Genomic DNA, 21,764 nt, shown 5'->3' with positions numbered 1-21,764 from the left:
TGACAGTGTGGAAGACAGGGTGGTGGTGGTGGTGGTGACTATGTGACTGGAAGCATTATCCGCTATCCAACCAACAACCTTTTGACACTGCTCTGGGTTCAATAGTGGTGTGCTGCGGTCCCCTAGAAATTGGGACAGGAAGGTCAGGCGAGAAGATGTGGGTGTTTGTTGTGGCACAATTTCAGCTTGCCCACGGCCATGTCCTCGGCCTCTGCATGCACCATTACCATCACGTCCAGTTCCCCGTCCCTTGCCACATGCCTTGCCCTTTTTAAATGGAAGACAGTATCTTCCACGCTCACTACAAATGACTGAGTTTGGAGCGAACTTATATGTGATCCGTGTGACGGAGAAAACAGAGTTTTAAATACCTGGCCTGTAGGTAAGTTGTTTGAACAGCAAACTGCTGTGAATTGCTTCACCGACACACTGAAAGAAATTTTTAATGGAGGCCAGAAATGGCAGCATTTTCTGACAACGTATATCTGATCCGTGTGACGGAGAAAACAGAGTTTCGCAACCCTGGGATTTTACGTTTTTGCATTTTCGTTTTTTGCTCCCCTTGTTCCCAGAGCCATAGCGTTTTTATTTTTTGGTCAATATGGCCATGTGAGGGCTTATTTTTTGCAGGACAAGTTGTACTTTTCAACGCCATTACTAGTTTTACCATATCGTGTACAGGAAAACGGGAAACAAATTCCAAGTGCAGTGAAATTGCAAAAAAAGTGCAATACCACAGTTGTTTTTTATTTTATTTTTTTTACCACGCTCACACAATGCTATAACTGACCTGCCATTATTATTCTCCAGGTCATTATGATTTCGTAGACACCAGACATGTATAGGTTCTTCTTTATTTAAGTGGTGAAAAAAAATTCCAAAGTTTGGTAAAAAAATATATATATATATATATTTATTTATTTTTTGCGCGCTGAGCTGAAGTTTTTATTGATACCATTTTGGGGTAGATCGGATGTTTTGATCGCCCGTTATTGCATTTTATTGCAATTTTGCGGCGACCAAAAAACGTAATTCTGGCGTTTAGAATTTTTTTCTTGTTACGCCGTTTACCGATTGGATTAATTCTTTTCTTGTATTGATAGATCGAGCGATTCTGAACGCGGCAATACCAAATATGTTTATGTAGGGTTTTTTTAAATTATTTTATTTTGAATGGGGTGAAAGGGGGGTGATTTAAACTTTTATATTTTTTTAATTTTTTTTAAAACTTTTTTTTTCACTTTTTGCTTCCTTCTATAGTCTCCATAGGAGACTAGAAGCAGCAACTGTCCGATCGCCTCTGCTACATACAGATAATCAGCAGATCACCTCTATGTAGCAGAAATGGTCCTATGTAGCAGAAATGATCCTGTGCTATGAGCGCCGACCACTAGGTGGCGCTCATAGCGACCATCTCATGACAACCACAGGCGTCTGCTGCAGACCCTGGGTTGTCATGCCCACCCATCAGTGACCCGCGATCACGTGATTGGGGTCACCGATGGGCGGGGCTTAGGACGCGCTTCCCGGAAGCACAAGTTAAATGCCGCTGTCAGAGATTGACAGCAGCATTTAACATGTTAACGTCATAGGTTGTAAAGGGGTTAAATACCTGGCCTGTAGGTAAGTAGTTTGAACAGCAAACTGCTGTGAATTGCTTCACTGACACACTAAAGGAAATTTTTAATGGAGGCCAGAAATGGCAGTATTTTCTGACAACGCATATGTGATCTGTGTGACGGAGAAAACACAGTTTTAAATACCTGGCCTGTAGGTAAGTAGTTTGAACAGCAAACTGCGGTGAACTGCTTCAATGACACACTGAAGGAAATTTTTAATGGAGGCCAGAAATGGCAGCATTTTCTGACAACGTATATGTGATCCGTTTGACGGAGAAAACACAGTTTTAAATAACTGGATTTCTAGCACTGTAATATGGAAAGGACCTGGCTGTATTCTGCAGTGCCAGCAAGCAAATGCTGCAGAAAAACGGTGTTCTCTGGATTGCTTTTTAAGCAAATAATGAGGATTAAGATCCAAAGAAAAGTATTATTTTTGAGGACAAGATAGTAAATGTGTCATGAAAAAAAATATATATATATACGGTGTCTTGAAAAAGTATTTGTATGCTGTGAACTTTTGCACAATTTTTGCACTCTACACCCACAAACTTAAAATATATTTTATTTGTTTTTTATGTGGTATACCAACACAAAGTAGCAATTATTTGTGAAGTGTAAAGGAAATGATACATGGTTTTCTAATTATTTTAAAAATATAAATCTGAAAATTGTGATGAGCATTTGTATTCAGCTCCCCTGAGTCAATACTTTTTGGACCAAATTTAATTGCAATTACTACTTCAAATATTTGGGGTTTGTCTCTACCGCCTTTGCATATCCAGAGGCTGAAATTTTTGCATATTTTTCTTTGCAAACTAGCTCTAGCTCAGTGAGATTGGATGGAGGTTTCTGTGAGTCGCAATTTTCATGTCTTGCCACAGATTTTCAATGGGATTTAGGTCTGGACTTTGACTAGGCCATTCACACACATGAATATGCTTTGAGTTAAACCATTCCATTGTAACTCTCTCAATATGTTTAAGGTCATTGTCCTGCTGGAAAGTGAACCTATGCCCCAGTCTCAAGTCTTTTGCAACCTCCAACAAGATTGCCCTGTATGTATACAGCTCCATCCATCTTCCCTTCAACTCTGATCAGTTTCCCTGTCCCTGCTGAAAAGAAGAATCACCACAGCTACCAGCATGTATGACAGTTTGGATGGTGTTTTCAGGGTGATGTGTAGTCTTAGTTTTCCGCCACACATAGCGTTGTGCATTTATCCAAAAAAGTTCTACTTTGGTCACATTTGAACAGATTACCTTGTTCCACAGCCAACACGGCTTTTTGCAAACTGCAAATGGGACTTCTTATGGCATACTATCAAAAATGGCTTGCTTTTTGTTACATAGTTGTCCTGTGCACAGATGTTTTCACCAGAGCTGTGGATGTCTGCAGCTTCTCCAGACCATGGATCTATTGGCTGCTCCTCTAATTAGTTTTCTCCTTGCTTGGGGTGTAAGTTTAGGTGGACGGCTATGTCTAGGTTTGCAGTTGCGCCATAGTCCATTTCATTTTTAGATTATGGATTGAACAGTGCTCTGTGAGATGTTCAGAATTTGGGCTATTTTTTATACCCCACTTAACCCTTACCCACAACTTTATCCCTGACCTGTCTGGTTTGTTACTTGGTCTTCATGATGCATTTTGGTCCCTAATGTTCTCAAACAAACCTCTGAGGCCTTCACAGAACAGATGTAGTTATACTGAGAATAAATTACACACAGGTGTACTCAATTTACCAATTATGTGACTTCTGGAGGTAATTGGTCACTCAGGATTTCATTTAGGGGTATCGGAGTACAGGGGGCTGAATACAAATGCACGTCACAATTTTCAGATATATATTTTTAAAAATAATTAGAAAACCATGTATCATTTCCTTTACACTGCACAAATACTTGTTACAGTGTGTTGGTATATCACATAAAATACATTTAAGTTTGTGGGTGTAACTTGAAAAAATGTGGAAACATTTACAAGGTATGAATGCTGTTTCAAGGCACTGTATATTAACAGCATTTAGTTTAGTAAATCTTGGTTTACTTGGCAATTTGTAATTAAATATGCAATTTGTGAGAGATGATCATAGAGAAATTGGATGCTGAATCTGTACAATCAAACATAAAAACCAATCACATTTCTTGGAAGCACCAACTTTTGAATATCATTGGATAATAGTCATTAATTGAACATACAGGTACAGGACACCTAGGTAATAATGACCTTACCTACATAACATTTAAAGGGGTTTTCCAGCATATAACAAGGATAGCTATCAGTGTTATAGTATGGGAGAACCTCTAATTGATTTTGTAGAGAAAAACAAGCAAACCTTTAAATTATATTGTTAAAAATTCTAATGACCCAGCAATGTATGTGTATCAGATGACTTGAATACATACTTACTCTTTATTTTTGTTAAAACTGATAGTTGCCCAGCCTGGCATGAAACCTGGGTCCCTTAAAAACCACAGAATAACCAGCAAGATAAATAGAACCAGAACACAGATTTCTGCAAAGGACATCGGCCCCAACTTCTTGTGCTCAGAAGAGATAACTTTATATGCTCGCTTCTCTTTTTCTTTTTGTTCAGGCTTTCCACCACAGCCAAAGTTTTTCTTAAATCTAGAAGGAAAACAGCCAAGTCAGTTCCTCACTGGAGACTATTTCATATTCCATAAAGGGGCTGGAGATGTACGGAGTTAAGGGAAAATCCCTCATGACTGGTATTGGCTGGGAGGGATAAGGTGGAACAACGCAGGAAGACTGCTGGGAGGAGGGGAGTAAAGGGGGGGAGGTTATTTAAAAAAGAAAGTGCGGGAAAAGTGGCCATATTAGACTGCTGGGGTAAAGTTACAGGGGGACCAGCCAAGGTTTTATGCGTAAGCAGTGCATTGTAAAAATGTTGGTACATGCTGTCGTGAAAATATGTCTTATATTCTAGGCTCTTCAAAGTAGCCACCTTTTGCTTTGATGACTGCTTTGCACACTCTTGGCATTCTCTTGATGAGCTTCAAGAGGTAGTCACCGGAAATGGTCTTCCAACAATCTTGAAGGCGTTCCCAGAGATGCTTAGCACTTGTTGGCCCTTTTGCCTTCACTCTGCGGTCCAGCTCACCCCAAACCATCTCGATTGGGTTCAGGTCTGGTGACTGTGGAGGCCAGGTCATCTGGCGTAGCACCTCATCACTCTCCTTCTTGGTCAAATAGCCCTTACACAGCCTGGAGGTGTGTTTGGGGTCATTGTCCTGTTGAAAAATAAATGATGGTTCAACTAAACGTAAACCGGATGGAATAGCATGCCGCTGCAAGATGCTGTGGTAGCCATGCTGGTTCAGTATGCCTTCAATTTTGAATAAATCCCCAGCAGTGTCACCAGCAAAGGACCCCTACACCTCCTCCTCCATGCTTCACGGAGGGAACCAGGCATGTAGAGTCCATCCGTTCACCTTTTCTGCGTCGCACAAAGACACAGTGGTTTGGAACCAAAGATCTCAAATTTTGACTCATCAGACCAAAGCCCAGATTTCCACTGGTCTAATGTCCATTCCTTGTGTTCTTTAGCCCAAACAAGTCTTTTCTGCTTGTTGACTGTGCTTAGCAGTGGTTTCCTAGCAGCTATTTTACCATGAAGGCCTGCTGAACAAAGTCTCCTCTTAACAGTTGTTGTAGAGATGTGTCTGCTGCTAGAACTCTGTGTGGCATTGACCTGGTCTCTAATCTGAGCTGCTGTTCACCTGCGATTTCTGAGGCTGATGACTTGGATAAACTTATCCTCAGAAGCAGAGGTGACTCTTGGTCTTCCTTTCCTGGGGCGGTCCTCATGTGAGCCAGTTTCTTTGTAGCGCTTGATGGTTATTGTAACTGCACTTGGGGACACTTTCAAAGTTTGCCCAATTTTTCGCACTGACTGATTTTCATTTCTTAAAGTAATGATGGCCACTCGTTTTTCTTTACTTAGCTGGGTATCCACCAGGACTATCAGCTGGGTATCCACCAGACTTCTGCACAACACAACTGATGGTCCCAACCCCATTTATAAGGCAAGAAATCCCACTTATTAAACCTGACAGGGCACACCTGTGAAGTGAAAACCATTTCCGGTGACTACCTCTTAAAGCTCATCAAGAGAATGCCAAGAGTGTGCAAAGCAGTCATCAAAGCAAAAGGTGGCTACTTTGAAGAACCTAGAATATAAGACATATTTTCAGTTGTTTCACACTTTTTTGTTAAGTATATAATTCCACATGTGTTAATTCATAGTTTTGATGCCTTCAGTGTGGATGTACAATTTTCAAAGTCATGAAAATACAGAAAAATCTTTAAATGAGAAGGTGTGTCCAAACTTTTGGTCTGTACTGTATATATATATATATATATATATATATATATATATATATATATATATATACACTATATGTGTAAAAAAAAATTGTCTGCTTTTTGTGTTTTTTTAAATTTGTCATAGTGGTTATGGGTCGGGGCGTTGGGAGATGTAGATCATGATACAAGGGCGGAATAGCAGAAGCCGTATGATTTACTGCTTTTTATAAACTTTCTAAAAAGCAGTAAATTATATGGTTTTGATTAACGGTTGCTGATAAGAATAAATGTTACCATATGCCCTATTGTAACATGTTTTAAGAGTAGCAGAATCAGCATACTTAATTCTGCTCAATATTAAGTGATAAAATTAATATTGTTATAAAATAAATAATAATAATAATATGTTAATATTGAGCAGAATTAATATCAACTTATTTGTTTGTCACAGCAACTCATGTGGCACCTTGGGAAAAAATTTTGCTCACTCTTGTTCCAGACAGTAACACAGTAGTATGTTGAAGATCTGTGAATTAGGCTGTGAATAATACCGACATTGAATTGATAGTGGAAGAGAGATAGCAGGGGCGCCAGCAGCAGTACTGGGCTCAGTGTCATTGATCACTGTTAGGGCTCATACCCATATGTGTGAAAAAAAAACGTTCCGATATCGGGAACCTGATAAAACATACAAGTGTCATGCGATTTTCTCACCTAGCATCCGATTTACATCCGATTGTCATGCGTATGCGATCTGATTGCAATGCGGGTTTTAACATGGGCTTTTACATAGAGGAATTGTCTAGGTCATTTACACATAGTTTTCCAAGGAAATATGCTTCACGACATATATAAATATGTCTCTATATATATATATATATATATATATATATATATATATATATATATATATATACATATATATATATACTGTATATAGATGAGATATATATATACAGATAGATACATACATTAATTCTGAAATATATATATATACATAGTGTGAGGCAGTGAGAGGGATCATATGTGAGGGACGGTATGTCTCCCCTAGGATGTGCATAGAGGCATATTGAACCCACTGGAATGCATGCCAATCACAGACACAGCTGTGATTACAGTGCAGAATAAAAGTAAAGTGTGAACTTGGTTAAGCTATTTGGCTAAGTTAGATTTAAGAAAACTCGGCATGGGCTTTTATTTCTTGGAGTGGACTACAGGATGGCAGTGGGGCGGTCCACTCCCTCCAGCCCGGGTCTTACAAGTGGCTCATGGCCACAGATTATTTTTAAAAACCTGCAGCAAAGGTTTGGTTTTGCAAACTGCATAGCAGGAGGCTCTGTGTTATAGAGGCATGTGTGAAGGAAACACAGAGCCCAGGACGGCCAAGCTTCTGACACACCTTGGAGTGATACGGCGGTGCAATCGCCCCCTGGCAATGGTGTTTTGTTGTATGGACTATTGTGGACAGCCCGGCTGCGATCTGGAGGATATAGCTGCCTTCACTGTGTAAGTTTTTGCCAAATAAAGCCGTTTAAGTTGGACTTTCCTTGGGTCACTGCCTCATTACTGCACAGTGTGAACGCCACCGCATTACAATAGATAAGTGTTGCTTACTATACATGTCATTTATTCTTAAATTAAAGATTTTTTTTTAAAAAATGGTGTGAGGTCCCCCATAATTTTATTCACCAGCAGAGGGAAAGCGGACAGCTGTGGGCAGATGTTCCTAGCCTGGGAAGGGGATAATACTCATGGAGCTTCCCAGGCTATTAATATCAGCTCTCAGCTGTATACTTAGCCTTTACTGGTGATTAAAATGGGGTGCCCCCAAAAGAAATTGATGTGGGGTCCCCATATGTTAATAACCAACAAAGGCTATGCAGACATATTTGTTTCTTACCTCCTTGTTTCCATATGTCTACCCTTGTGGTTTTGCTGTCTGCAGTCTAAATCTACAATATGCACACATTCCAATAAGAATGGGGAAAACCACTACATGAACAAGTGAGATTGTGCTGTATGGTAATATGTTCCCTATGATAAGGTCAGTTTAACATAATTTGGGTTCTCGTATCACTGATAAAACAGCACGGACTTACTTTGTTCCCAGGAACAGTATCTGAAGCCATATCCAGGAAAGAGCGAGCAGTATAATCATCGTAGGGAAGGAAAAACCAAACCATGATGCAAAATTGATAACATTGTTGTTTCCAGGGAACAATCTGTGTATGAAAACAATACAGTACATTTCATTATTTAGGAGTAAAACTCCATTCTACAAAAAAAATAATAAGCATTATTATTGGTATTATCCATTATGTTTTCCTCTGATCCTTGAATAGGCACCATGTGCTACTATAATCAAAATTGTCCCTCTGATAACAACTGATCGTGATCGCCAACTTTTGTCGTTGCTGCTCATCTCCGTGTGGTGGGAATTTTTGCTTGAGAATAATGAGATAAAAAAAGTGAAGTAAAAACAGACCCAACATAACACGAGAATATAGAGCAATATACAGTGGGGGAAATAAATATTTGATCCCTTGCTGTTTTTGTAAGTTTGCCCACTGACAAAGACATGAACAGTCTATAATTTTAAGGGTAGGTTAATTTTAATATTGAGAGATAGAATATCCAAAAAAATCAAGAAAATCACATTGTATAAATCAGATACATTTTTTTGCATTCTGCAGTGAGAAAAAAGTATTTGATCCCTCTGGCAACCAATACTTTGTGCCAAAACCCTTGTTGGCAAGCACAGCAGTCAGACGTTATTTGTAGTTGATGATGAGGTTTGCGCATATGTCAGGGGGAATTTTGGTCCACTCCTCTTTGCAGATAATCTCTACAGCATTAAGACTTTGAGGCTGTCGCTTGGCAACTCAGAGCTTCAACTCCCTCCATAAGTTTTCTATGGGATTAAGGTCTGGTGACTGGCTGGGCCACTCCATGACCTTACTGTGCTTCTTTTTGAGCCACTCCTTTGTTGCCTTAGCTGTATGTTTTGGTTCATTGTCTTGCTGGAAGACCCAGCCACGACTCATCTTCATTGCTCTTACTGAGGGAAGGAGGTTGTTGGCCAAAATCTCCCGATACATGACCCCATCCATCTTCCCTTCAGTATGGTGCAGTCGTCATGTCCCCTTTGCAGAAAAGCACCCCCAAAGTATAATGCTTCCCCCACCATGCTTCACGGTAGGGACGATGTTCTTAGGGTTGTACTCATCCTACTTCTTACTCCAAACACAGTAAGTTGAGTTAATGCCAAAGAGCTCAATTTTTGTCTCATCTGACTACAGCGCCTTCTCCCAATAACTTACAGAATCATCCAGGTGTTCATTGGCAAACTTGAGATGGGCCTGCACATGTGCCTTCTTGAGCAGGAGAACCTTGCGGGTACTGCAGGATTTTAAACCTTTAAGGCGTAATGTGTTACCAATGGTTTTCTTGGTGACTGTGGTCCTATCTTGAGATCATTAACAAGTTCCCCCCGTGTAGTTTTAGGCTGATCTCTCTCCTTCCTCATGATCAAGGGCACCCCACGAGGTGAAATTTTGCATGTTGCCCCAGATCGATGTCGATTGACAGTCATTTTGTATTTCTTCCATTTCCTTACTATTGCACCAACAGTTGTCTCCTTCTCACCCAGTGTCTCACTTATGGTTTTGTAGCCCATTCCAGCCTTGTGCAGGTCTATGATCTTGTCCCTGACATCCTTAGAAAGCTCTTTGATCTTGCCCATGTTGTAGAGGTTAGAGTCTGATTGATTAATTGAGTCTGTGGACAGGAGTCTTTTATACAGGTGACTATGTAAGACAGCTGTCTTTAATGCAGATAACGAGTTGATTTGGAGCGTCTAACTGGTCTGTAGGAGCCAGAACTCATAATGGTTTGTAGGGGTCAAATACTTATTTCTCATTGCAAAATGCAAATAAATGTATCTAATTTATGCAATGTGATTTTCTTGATTTTTTGGGGGGATATTCTATCTCTCAATGTTAAAATTAACCTACCCTTAAAATTATAGACTTTTCATGTCTTTGTCAGTGGGCAAACTTACTAAAACAGCAAGGGATCAAATACTTATTTCCCCCACTGTATGTCTTTGATAAACAGTTGCTTGCTACATATTCAATGTAGGAAACACAATATATTGATTACATTAGTTAGTGTTTTGGTTTCAGATTCTAATTTCAATTGTTAATTAGTAAAGCTTAAATAGATTTAAATAAACAGGCAATCTGCTTATATGTGCATAAGGATAAATGTGTTAATGAAAAGACACTCACTGAGTGCGCTCGTACATATACTGTTGTATTGCAAAAAAGAAAAGTGCTCAGGGTATATCTGACATCCGCTAATATTACCAAATAAATGAATGCTGAAAAAGTGTCAAATTGGTGAATCTATAGTGTAGATCTCCAAATTGATAAATATATAACAATCATACAGTATCTCTATGGTATGTAGGATGAATGGAACCTGCTGCCAAGTCCAAAGGAGTGGTTGTTCAAACCGGGGTCCGGGAACAATCTGGTTCAAAACTATGGGCTGGAGTGTTTCAGACTGATTTTTTAAAAACATCTTGGACTCTGGAAGATTCACAGAAAATTATACCATTCATCCAAATAGCAGAAACGAGAAAACATAGCTGGCGGGTGCCTTTCAGGTTCCATCCTACCTACATATCACAGAGACATACAGTGCAGACCAAAAGTTTGGACACACCTTCTCATTTAAAGATTTTTCTGTATTTTCATGACTTTGAAAATTGTACATTCACACTGAAGGCATCAAAACTATGAATTAACACATGTGGAATTATATACTTAACAAAAAAGTGTGAAACAACTGAAAATATGTTTTATATTCTAGGTTCTTCAAAATAGCCACCTTTTGCTTTGATGACTGCTTTGCACACTCTTGGCATTCTCTTGATGTACTTCAAGAGGTAGTCACCGGAAATGGTCTTCCAACAATCTTGAAGGAGTTCCCAGAGATGCTTAGCACTTGTTGGCCCTTTTGCCTTCACTCTGCGGTCCAGTTCACCCCAAACCATTTCAATTGGGTTCAGGTCTGGTGACTGTGGAGGCCAGGTCATCTGGCGTAGCACCCCATCACTCTCCTTCTTGGTCAAATAGCCCTTACACAGCCTGGAGGTGTGTTTGGGGTCATTGTCCTGTTGAAAAATAAATGATGGTCCAACTAAACGCAAACCGGATGGAATAGCATGCCACTGCAAGATGCTGTGGTAGCCATGCTGGTTCAGTATGCCTTCAATTTTGAATAAATCCCCAACAGTGTCACGAGCAAAGCACCCCCACACCATCACACCTCCTCCTCCATGCTTCACAGCGGGAACCAGGCATGTGGAGTCCATCCGTTCACCTTTTCTGCGTCGCACTAAGACACGGTGGTTGGAACCAAAGATCTCAAATTTTGACTCATCAGACCAAAGCACAGATTTCCACTGGTCTAATGTCCATTCCTTGTGTTCTTTAGCCCAAACAAGTCTCTTCTGCTTGTTGCCTGTCCTTAGCAGTGGTTTCCTAGCACCTATTTTACCATGAAGGCCTGCTGCACAAAGTCTCCTCTTAACAGTTGTTGTAGAGATGTGTCTGCTGCTAGAACTCTGTGTGGCATTGACCTGGTCTCTAATCTGAGCTGCTGTTAACCTGTGATTTCTGAGGCTGGTGACTTGGATAAACTTATCCTCAGAAGCAGAGGTGACTTTTGGTCTTCCTTTCCTGGGGCGGTCCTCATGTGAGCCAGTTTCTTTATAGCGCTTGATGGTTTTTGCAACTGCACTTGGGGACACTTTCAAAGTTTGCCCAATTTTTCGGACTGACTGACCTTCATTTCTTAAAGTAATGATCAGTGTTGAGCGAGCATGCTCGACACTGCTCGTTACTCGCCCGAGCATCACGCTACTCAGGATGTTCGGCGAGCACCGAGCATTTCCGTGTTACTCGGCCGGGAGCTCGGGTCTCCGCCCTGCACGTTTGGCGCTCTTTACAGAGCCAATGAACATGCAGGGATTGCCAGCCAGTCACTGTAATACCGCAGCCATGTTGTTTGTGGGCATTACAGTGATTGGCTGGCCGCACAGCGTCACCTCGAGTATTTAAAACCGGGCGCCGCCATCTTGGACACAGTCGCTCCAGATCAGCCAGTGTAGGGTCAGTGCTGCTGAGTTAGGGAGAGATATATAGTGCGAAATAGGTAGTGTAGGGTCTCTAAAGGCTGCCAAATCAAACAAACAGTCCTTCTCAGGACTAATATCCATCCCAGATATCAGGCAGGCAGGTTGTATAGGAGACGCAGTGGTTATACCAGCAAACGCTGCATTACAGTCCTGTGTGCTCCTGTTGGTCAAACTGCTAGACTTATAACCCAGTCTCAGGGGCCAGGAAAAATTTTTTTTTTTTTTCATCTAAATCCTGTTTTTTTTTTTTTTTCCTCAGTCAGACTGTACAAATACCCATCTTATTAACCTTTTGGTATTTTTTCCCCCTCAAAAAAAAAATTGAGTGTGTCTGTGACTGTTCAGACACCAATATATCTGTTTAAAAGAGTCTGGTGTAGGCCGGAAAAATAGAACTGTGGTTTTGCAGTTCCACGGGTCAAATCTCAGTATTATCCTGCTTTTGCCATTTTTTGCCTTAAAAAAAACTGTAATCGTGTCTCCCTGACTGGTCAGACACCAATATATCTGTTTAAAAGAGTCTGGTGTAGGCCAGAAAAATAGAACTGTGTTTTTGCAGTTCCACGGGTCAAATCTCTGTATTATCCTGTTTTTGGCATTTTTTGCCGTAAAAAAAAACTGTAATAGTGTCTCCCTGACTGATCAGACACCAATATATCTGTTTAAAAGAGTCTGGTGTAGGCCAGAAAAATAGAACTGTGGTTTTGCAGTTCCACGGGTCAAATCTCTGTATTATCCTGTTTTTGGCATTTTTTTGCCCGTAAAAAAACTTGTAATAGTGTCTCCCCGACGAGCCAGACACCAATATATCTGTTTAAAAGAGTCTGGTGAACCCCATATAACTATAACTGTGGTTTTGCAGTTCCACGGGTCAAATCTCTGTATTATCCTGTTTTTGGCATATTTTGCTGTAAAAAAAAACCGTAATAGTGTCTCCCTGACTGGTCAGACACCAATATATCTGTTTAAAAGAGTCTGGTGTAGGCCAGAAAAATAGAACTGTGGTTTTCCTCTTCCACGGTTCTATTCTCCTTTTTATTACCCTTTTTCCATTGATAGTGCGAGTGTAAGCTATTTTACTTCATTTACAATGGGCAAGGTGTGTGGCAAGGGACGTGGAACTGGACCTTCAGGTGATGGTGTGTGTAGAGGACGGGGCCGTGGCCAAGGTGAAAATGTGCCACAACCAACAGGCACATCTTCTCGCTGGCACTTCTTGACCAAATTACTAGGGAAGAACACTACAACACCAGTATTGCGAACTGATCAGTGTGAACAGGTTATTAATTGGATAGCAGATAATACTTCCAGTTACCTGGGCACCACCTCCTCCGGTCTGTCTTCCACACGGTCAAGTTTTAGTAGCCGTGAGTCTCGACCGCATACTCCTCCTCACCCTGATGCTCCTTCCTCCCACCATGCCGAGTGTCGTCAGACAGCAACTGATCCCACACTTGGACACTCTGAAGAGCTGTTCACTGGTCCATTTCCATATTTGTTCCCCTCACCTGCTCCGCTTGAAGTTGTGGAAGAGGAGATCCCATGTAGCGATGCCCAAATATTTGAACAGCCACGGCCAGAGGAAGTCGACGCTGGCAATTTGTCACAAGAGGTGGACGATGATGAGACACAATTGCCACGAAGTGAGGAGGAGGATCGTGGTGCGCAAGTGGAAGAGGAAGAGGTGGTGGATGATCTAGTAACTGACTCAACGTGGCAGGAGGACACGCAGAGCGAGGCCAGCAGCACACAGGGGGAGGGAGGCAGAGTACCCCAACAGGCAGGAAGAAGCAGTGTGGTGGCCGCACACAGAAGGCGGACAACAGTTCCCCGTAACACCAACACGAGGGACGTTGCCAGTACAACCAGTAGGTCTTCCAGAGTCTGGAATTTTTTTAAAGACTCTGCTGATAACCCCAAAAAGGCCATTTGTACCATCTGTCATGCCAACATCAGCAGGGGTGACAAAACTACCAGCCTGACCACCACTAACATGATCAGGCACATGGTAGCAAACTTTGTGGGGAGAACCCCAGGGTCCACGACCAGTGTCAGGGGGTGTCACCACTGCTTCTTCCGCTGTTGTGCGTGTAATAGAACCCCCTGATGTGTGTGCAAGGCAATCCCCTGTCCATACTGCATGCAAAGATGCCCCCTCCTCTCAGTCTTCACTTGTTATGGCAGTTTCTCAAGAAACAGCATCAACGTCCACGTCCACGTCCCACCGCAGCGTTCAATTGTCCATATCCCAGAGCTTTGAACGAAAGCGCAAATTCGCAGCCAACGCCCCACAGGCCACAGTCCTAAATTCGCACATTTCACGACTGCTTGCGTTGGAAATGCTGCCCTTTAGGCTGGTGGAGACGGAATCCTTCCGCAACCTTATAGCGGTGGCCGTCCCTCGGTACTTGGTCCCCAGCCGACACTATTTTGCCCAGTGTGCCATCCCCGCACTACACAAGCACGTGTCCCAAAACATCTGCCGTGCCCTCAATAATGCAGTTACTGGGAGAGTCCACTTGACAACGGACACGTGGACAAGTGCTTGTGGCCAGGGATGGTACATCTCCCTGACCGCACACTGGGTAAACATAGTGGAAGCTGGGACCCAGTCGGACCTTGGGACGGAACACATCCTCCCCACACCCTATGTCAGTCAGAGTTGCCCCCACAGTGTACAGCTCCTGTGCATCATCCTCCTCCTCCTCCTCATGTTCAGCCTCCATCTCAGTTATCACCACATCAGTTACAAGCTGGAAGCACTGCTGTACTGCCTCAGCCAAGCGGCAACAGGCTGTGCTGAAACTCATAAGCTTAGGTGATAAACCTCACACTGCTTGTGAGTTGTGGACAGCTGTGAAAGAGCAGGAAGATCTGTGGCTGACAACGCTGAACCTACATCCAGGCATGGTCGTGTGTGACAACTGGTGGCGGCTCTGAGGCGAGGCGAGATCACACACGTACCATGCCTGGCTCATGTGCCTAACCTCGTGGTTCAGCAGTTTCTTAAATCGTACCCCGAGTTGCCAGATATGCTCCTCAAAGTACGCCGCCAGTCAGCTCATTTTCGCAAGTCGGCTTCCACCACCCTTGCTGTGTTGCAGCAGCTTTTGCAGCTTCCGGCACACCGACTGGTGTGTGATGTCCCCACACGTTGGAACTCTACCCTCCACATGTTGCAAAGGATTTGTGAGCAGAAGAGAGCAGTAGTGGAGTACCAACTGCAACAAGGCCGTCGATATTTAGGTCAAACTCCACATATAAGACCTTAGGAGTGGACCTGGATGTCTGACATATGTACCATCCTGACAAACTTTGAGGAGTCCACCAATATGGTGAGTGGCGATGACGCCATCATTAGCGTCAGCATCCCACTTGTCGGTCTTTTGCAACGCTCTCTTCAGAGAATTAAAGAGAAGGCATTGCAGCCAGAGTATGATGAGATGGATCAAGAACCCGTAATGGGCGATTACACACAGCCCAGCCTCATCTCATCCCAACATGCATTGCGGGACAATGAGGGAGAGGAGGAGGAGGAGGAAGAACAGGAGCTGGTATCATGCGCTGTAGACGGTAGTACCTGTACAACTGTCATACAGTCGGTTCAGCATGGGTGGCCTGAGGACAGGGGGGAGGAGGAGGAGGAGAGCATGGTCAGTCGTCATCTTGGTGAGGACACGGAAATCTTGCCCGTTACCAGTCTGGCACGCATGGCTGACTTTATGTTACGCTGCCTTAACCGTGACCCTCGCGTTGCCAAAATGTTGGGTGATAGTTGTGACGCTCTCAGCCCTGCCCTGGGAAGATGGGGTACTCGGAGCCGGGTCAGATGCTGAGGTGGGGGGGATGCAGCCGTGGCCTGGACCCGTTCCATGCCCAGGGCCGTCACATTAAAAAGGATGTAAGGGCTTTCAGGGTTGAGTGTTTTTTGTCGACTACGCCACCTGTTGTGTCTGGTGAGAGGCCACCAGCGCCGCTTCAGTCCGCTGAGGCCCGGTGTCATGGCGGCTAAAGTTCTCGCTGCTCCCCACAGGCGGAGCAGGGCCCCAGGGCAGGCAAGGCAGGATAGAAGTGGGGTAGTAGTGCGGGAGTACGGGTACCGCGTCGCATGGTATGGAGCGTAATGAACAGTCCGGAGGCCATAGGGATGAATTTCCAAGGCTTTACTCACAGTTCTCTTAAGCAGCGCAAGGCTTCTCCCTGCTCCTCGCGGAGTCCTGCGGCCACCAGGGAAGGGGGTTCGACTACCTCCGAGGAAGTCCAGTGTTCGGTAGCGACCCTACACCAGAGTGTTCCTGCACTACAGACTTCACCCTTTCCCGTCTGTGCGTGTGTAGTAGATAGGCCAGGTCTCCCTCTAAGCTCCTCTCAGGTGTAGGGCTCGGGTTGCAATTCCTCTCCATCCGAGGCCCGGCGGGATCCTCAGGGCCTAACCGGGCTTTCCCATCCTGGACATAGAGTGCGAGGTCGGGTGTCGGGGGGCCGGTACCCCTCTTGCAGCCGGAATCCCTCTGAATAGATCAGGTAGGCGAGGACAGGTGGCGTACTCCGCTCCGTCTGCATCCTCCCCGGGACCCATTTGCTAGGGAGCCCCACTCTAAAGCTCCCGGGCCTTCTTGATCCTGGTCCTTGGCCGGGTTGAGACATTCCTTGTCTGCAACCTACCTCTCGTCCCAAAGATCGGGGCACGAGGGCTGTGTCACATGCCGGTGCAGGCCCACACAGGATCTGCGCTCTCGGAGGGAAGTCACATTACACACAGTTCATGACAGCACAGTTCGACCACTAAGAAGGACAGGTCCACACAGGACCAGGTTTGAGCCATCAAAGGATTGAAGGACCAGAAAGAACGAGCCAAGATCAAAGATGGCATACTATTAAATATGAAATTAGAAGTGTCACTAACTAACTGCTCCTCCACCCACACCCACTAACTGGTTCCTACCACTTTGTGTTCCCCAGTCTCCCTGTAACCAGGGGAGCCGCACCTAGTGCATACTAGCTCCCTCTGGTGGAAATGTGGTGTTGGATGCAAAAGGCTAGGTAACTACCATCACACTGGCCTTACCTCAGAGGAGGAACTCCACACTCCATTAAAGAAGTGCAGCATTCCTGTGGCGGTCGAACCCTCAGGGGCGCCACATAGTCATTACTGGTTGGTGACACTTTTAGACCCCCGCTACAAGGAGAACTTTCACTCTCTTATTCCTGAGGTGGAGAGGTTTACAAAAATGTGGCAGTACCAGAATGCCCTTGCTGCAGAACTGTTAAAAAAATTCCCATCCACCACCACTATACCACCAGGGTGACCATGGTCCGTGTTGCTAGCATTGCAAGTTCCTCCGTCCTAATTTTTGGCAGCTTTTGCTTGGAAGGCATAAGCAAATACTATGGGAGACCCACTCCCCAATAATGGGAATAATGTTTTTAATATGCTGTACTGCATGGCTCTTGTAAGGGGCATTAAAACCGACTTGTTAAGCTAATGCGACCTCCACCACTTTTCCAAGGGGCATTAAAACCGTCCTGTTAAGCTACTGCGACCTCCAACACTTTTCCAAGGGGCATTAAAACCGTCTTGTTAAGCTACTGCGACCTCCACCGCTCTTCCAAGGGGCATTAAAACCGTCTTGTTAAACTACTGTAACCTCCACCACTCTTCCAAGGGGCATTTAAACCATCTTGTTAAGCTACTGCAACCTCCACGTCTCTTGCAAGGGGCATTAAAACCGTCTTGCTATGCTACTGCGACCTCCACCACTCTTCCAAGGGGCATTAAAACCGTCTTGTTAAGCTACTGTGACCTCCACCACTTTTCCAAGGGGCATTAAAGCTGTCTTATTAAGCTACTGCGACCTCCACCACTTTTCCAAGGGGCATTAAAGCTGTCTTGTTAAGCTACTGTAACCTCCATCACTCTTCCAAGGGGCATTAAAACCATCTTGTTAAGCTACTGTGACCTCCACCACTCTTCCAAGGGGCATTAAAACCGTCTTGTTAAGCTACTGCGACCTCCATCACTTTTCCCAGTGGCATTGATATTGTCTGCCTCCACATGCCTTAAAGGCCCAATTTCAAGTGCAAGCAAGATAGCAGTATGGTATTGCAGCCTGGTGGTGGGTGGGTGGCAGGTTGCACACTGACGCTTGCATTCCAAGAAAACAAAGCAGATGCTAACTTCTATCATCATCATCATGCTCCTCACCTTGGCACTCTCAACTCCCCTGATGGAGAAGTCAGGGTCCACCGGAGGAGTCTGGTTCTCTGGTGGGCTCGTCCAATGCTGCCCTAAAGCAGGCCGGGCTAAGAAAAGTGTGTGGGGGATGTTCCAAGGAGAAATAGGGGTGGCTGGGGACCGTTTGTGGACACCCAGCCACGGGGCGGCTGGAGACCGAGTATGGACACCCGGCCGCCCCCTGGCAGCTGGGGACTGAGCGTGGACACCCGGCCACCGAGCGACTGGGGACTGAGTATGGATACCTCGCTGCAGAAGCAGCTATGAGGTAGTGGCCAGCTTCGGCCTCCTCCAAACTAAAAGGCCCCATTTCAAGTGCAAGCAAGCTAGCAATATGGTATTGCAGCCTGGGGGTGGGTGGGTGGCAGGCTGCATACTTGCGTTGCATTGCAAGGAAAGGGGGAGGTACAATTGAACACTGCCCTGGGACAAGGACTTGCACGGGGATAGTTGCAAGTCTGCATCTTCTGATGTGGAAAGGATCACTTCTGATGGGCACACTTTTAGGCAGTGACCTGGGTGTCAGAGATGCTTCCAGGGGTCTTCCCCATGCTGTTCCCATGTATTTTCAGCACTGTATGCATGTGTCACGCAGCACATGGCCAGATAAGATTGTAAAATGTTAAAATGACATTTCCCGGTGAATGCATTTGTCACGGTTGAAAGCAATACAAAAGTGCAAAACGCATAAAAAATGCTACTTGTGAACATAGCCCAAGGTGTGGAGGAGTATTTTTGTTTTGGCTATTTATTTTACCTTATACACAAGTCTTTACCCTGGAAAGGAAGTTCCTTAACATATTTCACAGGAAAACCGTTTCAGTTTCGTTTTTGAACGTTTTATTGTGATCCCGTAAAAGTGGCTTAATACCTCTGAACACGTTGTTGACAGCAGTGACCTGGGGGTCAGAAATGATTCCTGGGGCGATGCCCATGTTGTCCCATGTGTTTTGAGCACTGTCACTATCGTTTTGGGCACTTTTTAGGCTTTCTACAGACTGCCGGGGGTGCCGCCGCAAAAATGCTCGGGTCTCCCATAGACTAACATTGGGCTCGTTGCTCGGGTCGAGCACCCGAGTATCACGGTGAGCTCGACCCAAGCTTCGAGCTCCCGAGCATTTTAGTGCTCGCTCAACACTAGTAATGATGGCCACTCGTTTTTCTTTACTTAGCTGCTTTTTTCTTGCCATAATACAAATTCTAACAGTCTATTCAGTAGGACTATCAGCTGTGTATCCACCTGACTTCTGCACAACACAACTGATGGTCCCAACCCCATTTATAAGGCAAGAAATCCCACTTATTAAACCTGACAGAGCACACCTGTGAAGTGAAAACCATTTCCGGTGACTACCTCTTGAAGCTCATCAAGAGAATGCCAAGAGTGTGCAAAGCAGTCATCAAAGCAAAAGGTGGCTACTTTGAAGAACCTAGAATATAAGACATATTTTCAGTTGTTTCACACTTTTTGTTAAGTATATAATTCCACATGTGTTAATTCAAAGTTTTGATGCCTTCAGTGTGAATGTACAATTTTCATACTCATGAAAATGCAGAAAAATCTTTAAATGAGAAGGTGTGTCCAAACTTTTGGTCTGTACTGTAGGTAAGAATTGCTATATTTTTATCAATTTGTGGATATATTCACCAATTTGTTAATGACACTGTTGCAGCATTCATTTCTTTGGTAATATTTGCAGATGTCAGACTAACGCCGGGGTGACACGAGCGTATATTCCCTCCTTGTCATGAGCTTGTCATAAATTAGACAGGCTATGGCGTCACATCCCTGCTGTGTCCCCTCCTGCCTCAGCTCACCCATTTCAGCAGAGTTGAGAGTAATTGTCCAAAAGTCGCAAAATTTAGGAGTAACTCTAAGTTGTGCCTAAATTTTGAGTCTTTTCAAAGCTTTTATGCCAGAATTCTGCTATGAAAGCTTTGATGAATCAAGCCCTGAGTGTATTGAAACTACAGCATACAGAATAAGTGACATATCACTGGAATCGGGCTCTCTTCGCCTATATTATGCTTATAAACAACAAAAAACTTGCTGACTGATTCCCTTTAAAAATTAATCGAATAGAAATCTTGCAATTTATCACACTGTCTACTGGTCTTGTTTATGCTCTAATTTCATGTTATTTCAGAAAACAACACATTAACTTTATACACAATGGACAGATCCCTGACCATATCTTTTGTATAGAAGCATCTAATGAGCACATGCAAATAGAGGGGGAGCAGGGTCAGCAGTGACTACACCTATTGTGATTGGTGGATCCTGTTCTATCAGCTGTGTATACAGGAGTTACCTGTCATTGTAATCCTGCCTCTGATGATAATGAGCCTGCTGAAAACTCTTCCTGAAAGTATAGGTGGTATAAGTCTAATAAAGCCTCAGTGGTCAGCGTGAAAATTATAATATTGCTCATTTTGTTTTGCTTTTTTAATAAAGATAATTAGTTTAAATATTTGGAACAGAATCTTGGAAAGTCAGTTCATTACTAAACAAGTGATTTATAAAGTGGTGGTCACAGAATAGTGATGATGATGAGCCTTATAATAAAGTTTAAAAAGTGCTTTCATTATTGTGCTCAGTTTTGCGTCACCATGTTTGTTAACTTCTGGAGAGGGTTATGTTGGACAATATATTGCTATCCAAAGGGTATGTACTGTAAGCAATCAGGGCTGGACCCCTTCTCTCAAAGTTTCCCATTGTAACTCTATAGTATGTACAACATTGTCTTGAGTATTGTACAGTTGAAACCAAAAGTTTACATACACTATATAAAAAAACGCATATGAATGTTTTTCTCAATATCTAACATGAAATCAGAATAAGCCTTTCCCTTTTTAGGTCAATTAGGATTACCATAATATTTAATATTTGCCAAATGCCTGAATAATGATAATAAATAATAATAATAATAATAATAATAATGAGAGAGAATGTTTTAAGACATTTTTATTACTTACTGCAAAGTCAAAAGTTTAGTCCAGGTTTGTAGGTCGCCTTGCTCGCACCTGCCTTTTCAGCTTTGCCCATAAATTTTCAATAGGATTGAGATCCGGGCTTTGTAATGGCCACTCCAAAACATTGACTTTGCTATCCTTAAGCCACTTTGTTACCATTTTGTCAGTATGCTTCGGGTCATTGTCCATTTGGAAGACCCATTTCCGCCCAAGCTTTAACTTCCTGGCTGATGTCTTGAGATGTTGCTCTAGTATTGCCACATAATCTTCTTTTTTCATGATGCCATCTATTTTGTGAAGTGCACCAATCCCTCCTGAAGCAAAACAAAAACACAACATGATGCTGCCACCCCCGTGTTTCACAGTTGGGATGGTGTTCTTAGGCTTCCAGCTTTTCCCTTTTTCA

General features: G+C 43.5%; 1 protein-coding gene across 2 annotated transcripts in view; it reads right to left on the bottom strand.

Annotated features, from left to right (window-relative positions):
- The window catches only part of LOC141232979 (solute carrier family 13 member 2-like), a 145,060-nt gene that overhangs the window by 39,898 nt on the left and 83,398 nt on the right, over positions 1-21,764 (bottom strand). For both annotated transcript variants that reach the window (XM_073667849.1, XM_073667848.1), the window contains 2 exons: positions 8,045-8,167; positions 4,029-4,247 (listed from right to left, as the gene is read on the bottom strand). In XM_073667849.1, the coding sequence (XP_073523950.1) occupies positions 4,029-4,247; positions 8,045-8,167 (342 nt within the window). The remainder of the gene's footprint in view (positions 1-4,028; positions 4,248-8,044; positions 8,168-21,764) is intronic.

Source organism: Phyllobates terribilis, unplaced genomic scaffold (assembly GCF_046119375.1).
Source record: "Phyllobates terribilis strain yellow unplaced genomic scaffold, ASM4611937v1 Scaffold_2__4_contigs__length_985480577, whole genome shotgun sequence".
Lineage (NCBI taxonomy): Eukaryota > Metazoa > Chordata > Amphibia > Anura > Dendrobatidae > Phyllobates > Phyllobates terribilis.
Note: the sequence above shows the minus strand (reverse complement) of the source record. Positions and strands in the feature narration are given on the sequence as shown.